Below are 12,389 nucleotides of genomic sequence, written 5' to 3'. Positions count from 1 at the left end.
ATAGATATTTAATATATTGTATTTTGGTACTAACCTGCACTGTGACAAGAGAAAGCTGGTTTTTATACTAAAAGGTGTGAATTCCCCATTAAAGTGTGAATGATTAAGCCCACAACACCCACATCCAAATACCTGAGGGGAAACTTAGCAGGTCTTCTGCATCTCCACCTAACATACGAACAAAACAACCAAACTCCTAGCACCTTTTCAGCTGCTCTTAAGGATTGAGGATAATGATCTATAGCCATCAGAGTGCAGGACGTTTTGTGTAGTTTATACCAGCAGTACTCAACAGCTGAGTGAATAAAAATGTTTAGTTTTTTTTTTATCAAAAAGATAGAATTATAATTTTCAATTGACTACAATGATCTAAAAACAACCCAATATAATCAAGTATTTTATTAAAACTGTAACTCAAGACAAAGAGGACAATGCATTTTAATAGATAACAAATATACACATTATACATCATAAAACTACTGTGGATCCTGAGGGTCAGTTTATAAAAATCCATATTTCTGTGTACAGAGACACTAACAGTAGCTCATGTTTATGGTTCAAATACAGATAGCGCATTATTATTATTATCATTATTTTTTTATTTTATTTTTTTTTATCTCTTTGACAGATGAACAGGTTGGTATGCTCAAAGTTCCATTATTGGAAAAAAGAATGAACCAATGCAATACATCTTATTGCAAACACCAGAGCTGGATGGTTTTCGAGATGAATCTTATAAACATTTCTGGGATATGCTCAATTAAATATATTTAAAATTGATATAAGAAATAAAAAAAACTGACATTATTCCCCTAAATTGCTATTGTAGTTTTGCTTAAACCTGGCAAAGATCCCCCTGTCACCTCTCCTTGTATCCACTCTGACTAAAGAATGACGATGTGAAAATTACACCAATTATTATATAGCCTATTGGTTAGAGTACATAATATATGCATCAAAAGTCAGAAGAACAATGGCTTTAATAAAATAGAAAAATCTTTTTGTGGGAAAATGCAGCTATCAGATTTGCCATTCATTAGTCAAACTATTAAGAAACATTGTTGCTTTAAATTGCCATCCATTGAGGCTATGCTGTGTTTGGTGGAAATTCAATGTTATTATTAATTTAAATTTCACCATCTCAATATACACACCACTTTGAAATGATCTGTTTCTCACAATAAATAAAAAAAAAAATCTTTTTTAGCTCATGGATCTCTAGGCATTACACATTTTGAAAATATCTTTGGATGATAAACTCAATTTATTTTCAGAATCAACTAAACAATATATACTTGATGATACTCATTTCTTAGAATACCTTCAAAGTAAATATGACCTGGAACAACTCATTATAGAACCTAATGCACAAATTACTGGACTATTTAAAAGAGAAAATTCAGCTGATATACAAAATGTTAAACAAGATTGATTCAACAATATCCATATCTAATTCAAGATGGCAATTAGATCTGAATATAAACTCAGATTATGACTTCTGAATTAACATTTGCAATATCTCATATATGACAAATTATAATCTTCAGCTCATTCAAAATAAAATACTTCACAAAATCCACTACACAACCCAAGCAGGTTTGACTGCCTCATCCCATTATAGTCATGCCAACATTATTCATGCTACAAATGCTAAACTAGTACTACAAACCACCATCAGTCTGACACATTGGAAAAATGTATTCAATGAACACATTTCAATAGAATATAGCATTTGTGTAATTGATTTTAAATGATTGTCTCTAATATTATAAATAATTTATGTATTGTAAATAACCCCAGGTTAAGGCTGTTCATCAGTAAAGCCAAAATTCTTCATTTGGGGAGTCTGCTACATGTATTATTCCTGTTTTTGCCCTATCCCTCCCTTCTCTTCCTTTTCCTTTCTTCTCCATGCATCTTCCAGTCTCATCCCAGGTAGTTCCTGTATTCAAGGTGACAAACTCCACTAAGAAATCATTTAAATATTAAATGATTCATCGTTATGTTTATGTGTACCTGCCTCTCATAATTTATTGATTTATGAATATTCTCATTACTTGTTTAATTGCTCCACATGATAGTCACTCATATTATTGCTCACACACACAGTAATATTCATTCATTAAAACAGTATTTCCTGTTCTTTTTTCCTTTTTGTGCATTTTTTATTTATAAAAAAGTGCTATCTTAAGTGTGAAGGCAGACGTGAGCTTATATACAAACCTCTGTCATTCTTTGGTTTATTTTGTGCGTCTGTCTGCTGAGTTTTAGGTTTACTAAGTAGCATCATGGCTGCTAACGGCAAGTCTGTACATGTAGCACACGCCCCAGAGGGAGCAGCAGGTCGCAGGTAGACTCCTGTGGGATTTCTAACTGCTGCTGAATGTCTGACTGCTCCTGATAACATTACTAAAACCCCTGGTAGAAGTTAACTACGACTGAAACCCTGGCAGTTGAAGATATTTCACCTTTGTGTTGACAGGTGGGAAAGGTGTATCCTCACCCCAATAGAGTTCAAGTTGTACTAATATACTCAAGAACAAGGTTACCATTTAATTAAGACTCATGCTCTGCATTTAAAAAATAACATTTATTTTGGCATTTGCGTCTTTTTATTTAGCGACCAAGTGACATAAATAGTGAGTGAGCAGGTATCGCAGCAGACGAGCATGCCGCTCTGCGCTCCTCGGTGCATTTCCTGCTCATTAAGTTCCTGAAGCCTCCTCTGTGTCTCCTCCTCCATCTCCTCCTTTGAGACGCTGAATGTTCCTCCACAGCGGCAGCTGTAGCTGCATTCACACCCATCTAAAACAACAACGCAAAAGATTAGTGACGACAACAGCTAAAAACTGATTCCCAACTGAAATTGATCTGATTACAGATTAACTGGACCAGAATATCAGAGGTTCTGAACAATTCATATAGTTCAGAACTAAAATGAAAATTAAACAGTTACTACACATGTAGCATTACATGACTTCGTGTAGTGCACCAATGGAACTTTGTCTGCACACTAATACATACAAACAGCTCTCTGCAAAATGCTAACTTTGAAATGCTCAATTTGTTAAATCACTCAAACCTGATAAATAGCCTAAATACAAAGAGAATCAAGACTTTTGTCATGTTATCAAAATTTAATCAGCCAACCACTGTGTGCAGAACCTGAGCTCCTACCTCCATGCTGTGTGATGCCTAATTTAAGAAGTGGATGTGAATCTTAGGGTGGTGTGTTTCTCCACCTGTCAGGTGAGACACTGAGGTTCAATCCCCGACAAGTCCAACTAATTTTTCTCTTGTTTATGTTATTGGTATCAGGCACAAATTGCTTTGTTTTAGGCACATTTTATTTTATAACAAAGATTTTTAGGCAAGAGTCTTCCCACTGTCAGACTGTAGATGATTGTGACTTGAACATTTCTAAGTAGCTCACAGTCTGACAAATGTGGCCATCCCTGCTGCACAGTTTAGGTTCCATGTACTCACAGAACCACAAGACTAATAAGAGAAGAACTCCACAGTATTGCAGATGTCAGTGAAAGCAAAAATGTAGTTTGTATCATATTGTGACACATAATTCATACATATGTTTTTTGGTATCCAAGGTACACCTTGATATTGATATTTTGTTTAAACATATAAAACTGTCCTTTTTTTGGATGTTAAATAAGTGTAGTGTTAAGAATATTGCTAATTCTCTGCTAAATCCAACTCTTATTTATTATGCAGCAGTAACTGTATTGCTGTACTTTTGTTTTTGTATTTTTTGTTACATATGTTTTAACATTCTCCTATTAATCATTAACATTTCCAGCTCCATTGGCAAGAAATACGGACTGTGAGACATCTTTATTTCTCCCGTTGTCATGGTGAATCGCAGTCATCTACTTGCGATTCACCATTAATGAGTGATTCTAATATACTCACACTCAAACTTAGGTCAGGGGTAACTTGATTCAGAATTACGTTACCATGTTGATATCTTGTGATCTGGAACTGAAAAGCCTGAGTATGACAGAACTGGGTAGGTTTATTCAGAGTATCTGCCTTCTACTCAGAGTTTGTTAATCCTGCCTTTTTAAATGGGACTTTGAAGTAATTAGACTCAAATTCTGATCCTACCAACTGATTGTTTAAACTGCAATCAAGACCAGACAACACTTCTCCAATCCAGTTTTGGTGAGTCTGCGTGAACAAAGTTCACTTTTCTTCATTAGCAGGATTAGCAGCTCATGTGTTGTTCTACTGTTGTAGCCCATCTGCTTCACAAGTCAATACTTTGTGGAATTTGAGATGGAATTCAGGTAATGTACAATATGTGTAAAAAAATGTCAAATGTAATCTTTTGCCAATTCAAAAACAGGTGTATCTAATAAAGTGGCTGATGAGTATATTTCACCATACCAGTACAAATAGAAGCAGTCGGCACATGCACAACCTAAAGCTTTCTTAAACCAAGGATCAGACAAAAAAAACAGAAACAATATCAGAGAAACAGAAACTCAATTTAGCATACATCAGAAGTTTGACATTAGCATATATCAGAAGGTTTTAGAATTTTTACACTTTTAAATGAAAGAACTTTTGTTTCCATCATTATTTACACCATTTTATTTTAATTTTTTTTAGGAAAGTCTTTCCTGAACAGAGTTTATTTCACATTTGCATGTGAATCAGCTCATAAAATTGTCTGGGAAGAGATTCCACTGTTCAAGCAGAAACACATGAAAACACGTCTGACCTGCTAGAGAAGGTTTTAACATAACGTGTCATTACCCGTCTCCCATGTCATGTCCTCCAGGTCAACGGTAGAATCTACTGTCCAGTCCTGTTTCAGTTCCTGTGCTGCAGAAAGATTACAGCATGGCTTTAGTGTTAAAACAGTAGTAGAGCTAACAGATACACACACATCATCACACACACACCATCAGCAGTTAGATGAGACCAAACCATTTCATTGTTTTGTCTTCTCTCAGACAGAAAAATGAAAATGGCCAGTCTCAGTGGATGGGTGGCCCATACTGTATTACCAAGCCAACAAGCTAGAAGCTAAAGAAGCTGTAGGAAGATTTAACAGAGGATGTGTGGTTAAAATCTTTCCAGCAGCAGTACTAGTAGAAATCCAGATCACTTAGTCCTAGAGGCTAAAGGTCACATCTGGGCCAATGGGGCCAAGACCAAAGCAGACTGGACACAAATTGATTTATGTCAGTGATACTTAATGAGCTCAATCTGAACCTCATCCATTTTAAATTTGGTGTTTATTTACACAGAAGCCAGTTATTAACACGCAGATTTGGTCATAGCAACAATCTGACAAAGAAAAATAGGTTTAAGAAGGTTCCTTAGATAGAACCTTTTATGACTTTGAATTGGTGACCTTAATGCAGCTGTTTCTCCCCAGTATCACCAGCTGCTGCCAGCCAGCTGGGCTGTTCAACAGATCTCCTGAAGCTCAGTCAGGCTGGATGGGCTGTGACATGTTTAGTTTAGATGTTCAGTTGGCTTTAAGTCCAGGTTTTGCCTAGACCACATTTAGGCAACCTTTTTGTCATCTTGGCTGAGTGCTTCAGCCAAGATGAATGTGTGGCAGTGTGGCTGTGTGGCAGAGTTGTCATCTTGCAATCGGAAGGCTGTAGGTTCGATTCCAGCTTCCTCCTGCCATATGTCAATGTGCCTCTGGGCAAGGCACTTAACCCTAAATTGCCTACCAGTCTGTGTATTGGTGTATGAATCTGTGTGTGAATGGGTGAATGTGACTCTAGTGTAAAGCGCTTCAAAATGACTGGAAAAGCGCTATATAAGTTCAGTCCATTTACCATTTATCAATCACTACATAAGTGTGAGGTTTGCTGTCAAGCTGCTGCTACCTCCTTATCCTCTATTCAATCTCCCAGTTCCTGCAACAGAAAACCACTCCCTGAGCATGATGCTGCCACCACTAGGCTTCAGAGTGGCAACATCTGAAGCTTATATATAGTCCAGGTGATTTTTTTTCAGGTTTGATGCTTGAAGTTTAGGTCAAACTGGAGGCTTTAGTTTTTCTGGTCTGTTTTTGCAACATACGAGTCAATAAATGAACATTTCATGTCATGTAATGAACTCAATTTACAACAACTGAACTCAAATTAGGCTGGAGAAGCATCTGAAGGACAGTCAGTGTTCTATTATCAAAGGGCAAGGGACATTTATGAATGTGACTTCTTTATTTTGTGAGAAATGTGTTAAAACTTGAGAAACTGTTTCACTTTATCATTGTGAAGTTTTGTGAGAAGAATATTCAGAGGAAAAACATCTGTAATCAGATTTAGAATAAAGCTCTACCATAAATTGGTAAAAATGTTAACTACTGTCTATTAAATACTCAATGCACTGTATTTGTATAATCAGAGAGGTGGCCAACATTAAAAGAGGGCTGGGATGTGGGCAAATTGAAAATAAAAATGGACAGGTGAAAAGACAGATGTTCACACATTTTTACAACAATTCATTGTTGAGAACAGAGTGATTATCAAGCTGAACTGTTGGATGGTGATAAATACTTTGAAGCACTAATAATTAATGCTAAATTTGGTGTAGGTCTTAATTAGTCTTGCACTAAGGGAAGAAAATTGGCTGCTAATCTAGTGATAATTTGCACTAGAACGAACGATGAGGGGCAGCAGTAGTGAGATTATTAGTACTGTTGAGTCTCACCAGGAAAGTCCCTGGTTTGGGGGTAGCAGGAAGGAGGGGGTTGGGAAGACTCTGGGGGTATTTGCTTACTGTAAAACATTAACACTCACAAACATGATTTATTTTAACATTTTTCCACTGCACAGTTCCTAAAAATGTCAGTTTCTGCCTCAAAATATTAAATTCTAAAGAAAACGCTGAAAGAAAGAAGGAAAGGGAAATTATTTGGTCACTAGGGGATTCCAAGTGGAACGATCTCTTTTTAATCTGTAGGAAAGCACCGATGAAATAAAAACAATAAAACCAGAGATTGGAATTCTAGACCAGAGAAATATCAATAAGAACCACAGCTTACACCTTATTCTAGCAAATCTGGGGAAGGTCTGCTAACTGAAATCAAACCTCTGATCAAGACCTCAAGAACACAGTGGAGCGCAGGAAGCACCATTCACTCATCTGATCAACAACATGCAAGGACATGCTGGAGGAATGCCCAAAGTCAGTTTTACCTAATAATAAACCACAAGTTTACATACACTGAATAAGAAGACACAACCACATTTATTTCCTCAGTGTCTGCAGTTGCAGTGGCTACAAAAAGTATTCAGACCCCTTTAAATGTTTCACTTTTTATTTTATTGCAGCCATTTGCTAAAAATCAAACCAGTTGTAATTATTTCACATGAATGTACCATGAGAAAGTAACAAGATTTATTCCCTACATTATGTTGGCTTATTTTGTAACCTTTAAATATTATTTTAAAAAAATAAAATTCCAGCAACATGTCAACAAAAAAAAAAAAAACACTTGGCTAAATATGAACCCACTGATTTGAAAAGACACCAACAATAGGGGTTTAAGCAGAGCAACTGTACAATATGGCAACACGGCCAAATGTGAAAAAAATTTAATATTCAAAAGCAACTGGCTATCACTAATCAGAATGAGATGTGGCTGATGTGTCTCTAAAAATAGCTGAAGTAACAACAATATGAAATGAAATGGTCGCCCTCACCTCGCCTCTGCAGGTCATATTCTCTTCTTGTGGTTTGGTCACCCAGAATCTTCCAGGCCGCATCAACTTCAAGAAATGTTCTCACACTAGACTCTGCAGAGTTTTCACCTCCAAGACGGTCTGGATGGTACTACACACACACGCACACATTAGAATTTAAACCCTCAAAGGTGTTACAGATTTCAGTAACTTTGGTGAGGGATTAAGAAGGAGTAGGTGGGAATATAAACTCGGATAACATGTCAACAAAATATCAGAATTAGTAGTGAACCAATCAGTTTTCTGGCTGCCGATCACCGATCTTTAAAAGGTCTGACCGGCCAATTCCAATTTTGGCCAATACAATTTTTTTTGCCTGAAATATTGCTAAATATAGAAAGGAAATAGCTGAGTTGGTAACAGTGAGATGACTACTGTCAACTACAAATGTTTCTCACAGCAGTGGTTAAGTTTTAGACCTTTGATGAGGTAAATAAGAGTAGTGGAAAAGATCGGCTTCACATGCCAGTATCATCCAATCGCCAATATATATATATATATATATATATATATATATATACATATATATATATATATTTTCTGTAAAGAGATGATACAGCTAGCTAGAAACCAACAGGGAATGCTGGGTAAAGGAAGCGCTCATTAGCCCCTCGTTTCCAACAATGCAGTTAATTTTCTTGTCAGGATTCAAGACATGTGACAAAATACTGGCAGAACATTATTAGCTCACCTTTTTTGAAGAAAGGAAAAAGATTTTATTTCTGACTAAAATTCACCATTAATAGCAAAGTAGAAAGTAAGAAGGAAAAATAGCTTCCCATTTTGACACTACAGAAATGTGTAGAAGGCATTAATGTAAAGTGGGAAGTCTGATGCAACTGCAATCACCGTCAGAGGCAGAACCAGAAGTTTATTAGAAAACTGTGAATTAACAGCACCACAAATGAATAAATATTGGACTATATTTTAACATGCAACATGTCAAACGTCATCTGTTCAATCCATCATGTGAACACAGAGAGAATGGACCACCGGCTAACCAACCAACACACGGTAAGTGTGGAGGCGCTGATAGATCCACAGCTCTGTTCTGGGTCACCCTCATTTCCTTCATTTTGGGAGAAAGGCTGTACTTACACATGAAACCAATCTGATCAACTGATCTCAACTAAAATAAATCAATTTTAAAAAAGGCCATTATTCTTTCGTTTTGCGGTGAGAGAGGACTGGCAGAATTGATTAATAACAGTCTTCCCACTGTTCTCAACTTATTTTGTAGTTGCAATTAGTCACTTTTTAGACAAAAAAGAAAGCGACCAAAATTGGAATCAACATGTCATGTTTTCTAAGGATCTGTGGTGGATGATTGGCCAGAAAGTTGCAGTCTCTGCACCATGCTCTGCAGCACAACCATCAGCTGTGTTGCACACAGTCCAGGGGTCTCATTTAGAAAACATTGCATGGGATCTATACCAAAAGTACACTTTGGTCCAAAAGCCACAAATGACTTTCACCAAAAGCAACCACACTTATAGAGCCACATGCAGCAGAACAAAAAGCCATTTTCCCTTTTTTAACTCACACATTGAAAGCATAAAAAAATTTGCATTGCACAGTCACAGAATATATAAAACATGATGGGAAGGATGGTATAAAAGGAGAAAAAATATATAATTTTGGTCACACAAATATCACAAGAGAGACAAAAGAAAAAAAAAATCTCATATTTACATTTACTTAATTCATTTTGAATTTTGAATTCTTCATATATTTCCTCCAAGAGAAATTCTCCCCTTCCAAACAACCAGCAGCTCTCTCTGCATAGACAGCTGGTCTTACAAAGTATTGATCCAAGATGGGCTGAAAAATACATGCCATACTTTTCTGATTTTTATTTGTGAAAAACAAAATAGTCTTTTAGTCTTTAAGCATCTAATAACGTTAAAAATCCAACAGCATCTGCATTTTGAAGGTCGTTAGGGCTGTAGGATACCAGGAAAAAAAACAGTGAATTGCAAAATTGCAATGACCATATAAACTGTGATTAAGCTAGATTTTCCAGATCCTTTTCTTTTCTTACCATCAAACACCACTAACTACTCCAGCTATTATGTTAGCCGCTAAAGATATGCAGCCAAGTATTCACAGGTGTCCAGTGTGAATATTTGATAGCCTATTTGATTTGAGTCAGTGTTAGTTTTTTTTTTTTTTTTTTTTTTGTAAGAGGGTTTTGTGATCAGTAAGAAAACTGACTCCATTAACTGTAACCACATTTACAGTTAATTGAGTCGAAAAATAATATTTTTACATTTCCCAAATAGTAACAATAAAGTTGATTGACTAATTGATGTGTTGTGTCCTACTAAATCGTATAGTTAAGCAGTACTTTGTGACTGTGATATCACGCACACAAAGTGTGTGTGTGTGTACTGTGATTTGTCAAATCAGAGCACTTACAACAAAAACAAAATATTTTTTCTAAGTTGGCAAGTCTGAATCGGAGGAGTGTCTATTTTGATGTCAGTCACCAGAGTTAGTTTTCATCTTCAACATCTTTCATAAATCATGATAAAGAGCCGCTGAAAAAAAAATAGTTCAATGAAATCAATAACATTGGCAACTTTTGTTTCATTTTATTATTCTAGAGCAGGGGTATCAACTTTTGTTGCAGGGCCTGTGTCCTGCAACTTTTAGATTTGCCTCTGCTGCACCACACCTGAATAGAATAATTAGGTCATTAGCAAGGCTCTGGAAAACAAAGGAGGAAGTAATTAAGCCATTTCATTCCAGTCTTTTGTACCTGTGGCACATCTAAAAACTGCAGGACAGCAGCCCTTGAGGACTGGAGTTTGACACCCCTGTTCTAGAGAAAATCCATTGACAGGTTAGATAGGAGATGTACTTTGGTTGGATGTTGAATGTTTGATTTTGTGGCTCAAACTCAGATTTGGAGTTAAGGACTGAAAGAACCGCTGGACACTAAATGAAAACTGGGGAACCTGATTGACAAAACTTCAGGTTACTGTAGTGTGTATCGGTAAGTCTGCTTTCATCTAGTAGACAAAAAGTGCTCCAACGTTCATTGTCTAAAGTGTCTTTCCTTCATTTTATGAAAAAACATGGCTGGGAGATAACCGTTAGTGAAGGATGTAAGCCTGTTTTCTCACCTTCAGAGCCAGCTGCTGGTATCTGTGTCTGAGCTGCTGCAGGGAGTCCGACGGGCTGCCGCCCAGCACGGCATACAGGTCCTTCTGTTCCGGATCACACATGTCTGAGCAAACGCGCAGAACAACGCCTGAAGAGGGATTCACCCACAGATAACCTCAGGTGATATCCACCTTCCACTTGGATGAGACGATAGCAGAACCCGAGCAGAGCCGCCGGAAGCGGAGCTGCTCAGTAAAACGTCCCTATAACATCTCACCGCCAGTCTTTAAGTAGCGAACTGGTCTTACTTGGGTGAGATGTCCGGATAGAGGAGGTCATCAACCCAGAGCAGAAAATATACACTGTTGTTATAAAGCTAATGTTTACGTACTAAAAAGAGAAAAGACGGGCATATTGTCCGTCGGTGTTTTAATCTCGTGAAAACGACGTCAACCCTTATAGTTCCGCTAGCTGAGGTAAAATGAATAGTTCCGGTTGAATAGCGTTCAGGTCTTTCAGGCAGATAGAGTTCAGTCTTACAACTGATTATGGTTATGTTGTCTTTACATCTGGAACAGAATGAAATCCATCTTTATAAGTTTTATGTTGAAAATTATAAATTAGGAATATACTGGAGGATTTAAAGGTGAACTATTATACGTCTTTGAACACACCACATCCAATAAAAGCAATTTTAATTCAATGTTGAGGATGTGAAACACATTTTAACCTTTGGATTGTCATGTTGAAGCAGGAAAAGCTTTATAATGTAGTTTCTAACACCGCTATCCCTCCATGACTCTTTTCATCAACAACATACTTTTCCATACAATAAATCTGAAATGAATTCGAAACAAAAATTAGAAGTATGAATAGAAGTATTTAGAGTAATATTAAATATGAAACAAGGGTAACATTCAAAGATTATCAAAACCCAAGCTGATACCACAACTTTTCAGTGGGGATAAGATTAAGACTGCAGGATACTCCTTCCTTTTCATTTCCAAATTGTAGTGGTAGTCTCAGATAAACCCCTGTCTGTGGTGACTAGTGTTCATGTCTTGCAGGATTCAGTTTGGTTCCTGAGAGTAAGAATATGGGTTAGGCACTGGTTACAGAATCTCATCTTGATTCCTCTGTTTTGAGATTGGCCCCAGCTGTGCAAAACCTTATTTTTCCAGTGATGAAGATGCCACCAGCGTGCACATAATTCACATATTCTGCTCTGCTTACTTATCAGAGTATTCAGAAAGGTCACAAATTTACATTTACAAAAAAGTGAACAAAAGGCCTCAAATGGATAAAAAAAATATATTTTTAAGTAGATTCAAGGAGAGAACAAAATCAAACCGAAGAAAATCCTTAAAAGGATTAGCTTTTGGAATTTGACCAGGCAGAGTTTCAGTTTATCTCCCATTTAGTCCTACATTAGTCTTCATCTCCTAGTCACAGTAAAAACAAAAGTCACAGAGAAACATCTTACATAGGTCTCCTTGTAGGTACCCTCCTTTCTACATGCATGTTTGAAAGATCCAAATAGTCCTTAGGTAC

The 12,389-nt window shown here is 36.7% G+C and overlaps 1 protein-coding gene across 1 annotated transcript; it reads right to left on the bottom strand.

The window, feature by feature from the left end:
• Positions 1-384: 384 nt before the first annotated feature.
• dnajc24 (DnaJ (Hsp40) homolog, subfamily C, member 24) lies at positions 385-11,277 on the bottom strand. Its single transcript, XM_055025435.1, has 4 exons — positions 10,859-11,277; positions 7,692-7,821; positions 4,777-4,845; positions 385-2,805 (listed from the first exon to the last, which is right to left on the bottom strand). The coding sequence occupies exons 1-4, from the start codon at positions 10,958-10,960 to the stop codon at positions 2,591-2,593; spliced, it is 516 nt and encodes a 171-aa protein (XP_054881410.1). The 5' UTR covers positions 10,961-11,277; the 3' UTR covers positions 385-2,590.
• Positions 11,278-12,389: the final 1,112 nt, after the last annotated feature.

This window comes from Poeciliopsis prolifica, unplaced genomic scaffold (assembly GCF_027474105.1).
Source record: "Poeciliopsis prolifica strain line A6 unplaced genomic scaffold, Auburn_PproV2 SCAFFOLD147, whole genome shotgun sequence".
Taxonomy (NCBI): Eukaryota; Metazoa; Chordata; class Actinopteri; order Cyprinodontiformes; family Poeciliidae; genus Poeciliopsis; species Poeciliopsis prolifica.
Note: the sequence above shows the minus strand (reverse complement) of the source record. Positions and strands in the feature narration are given on the sequence as shown.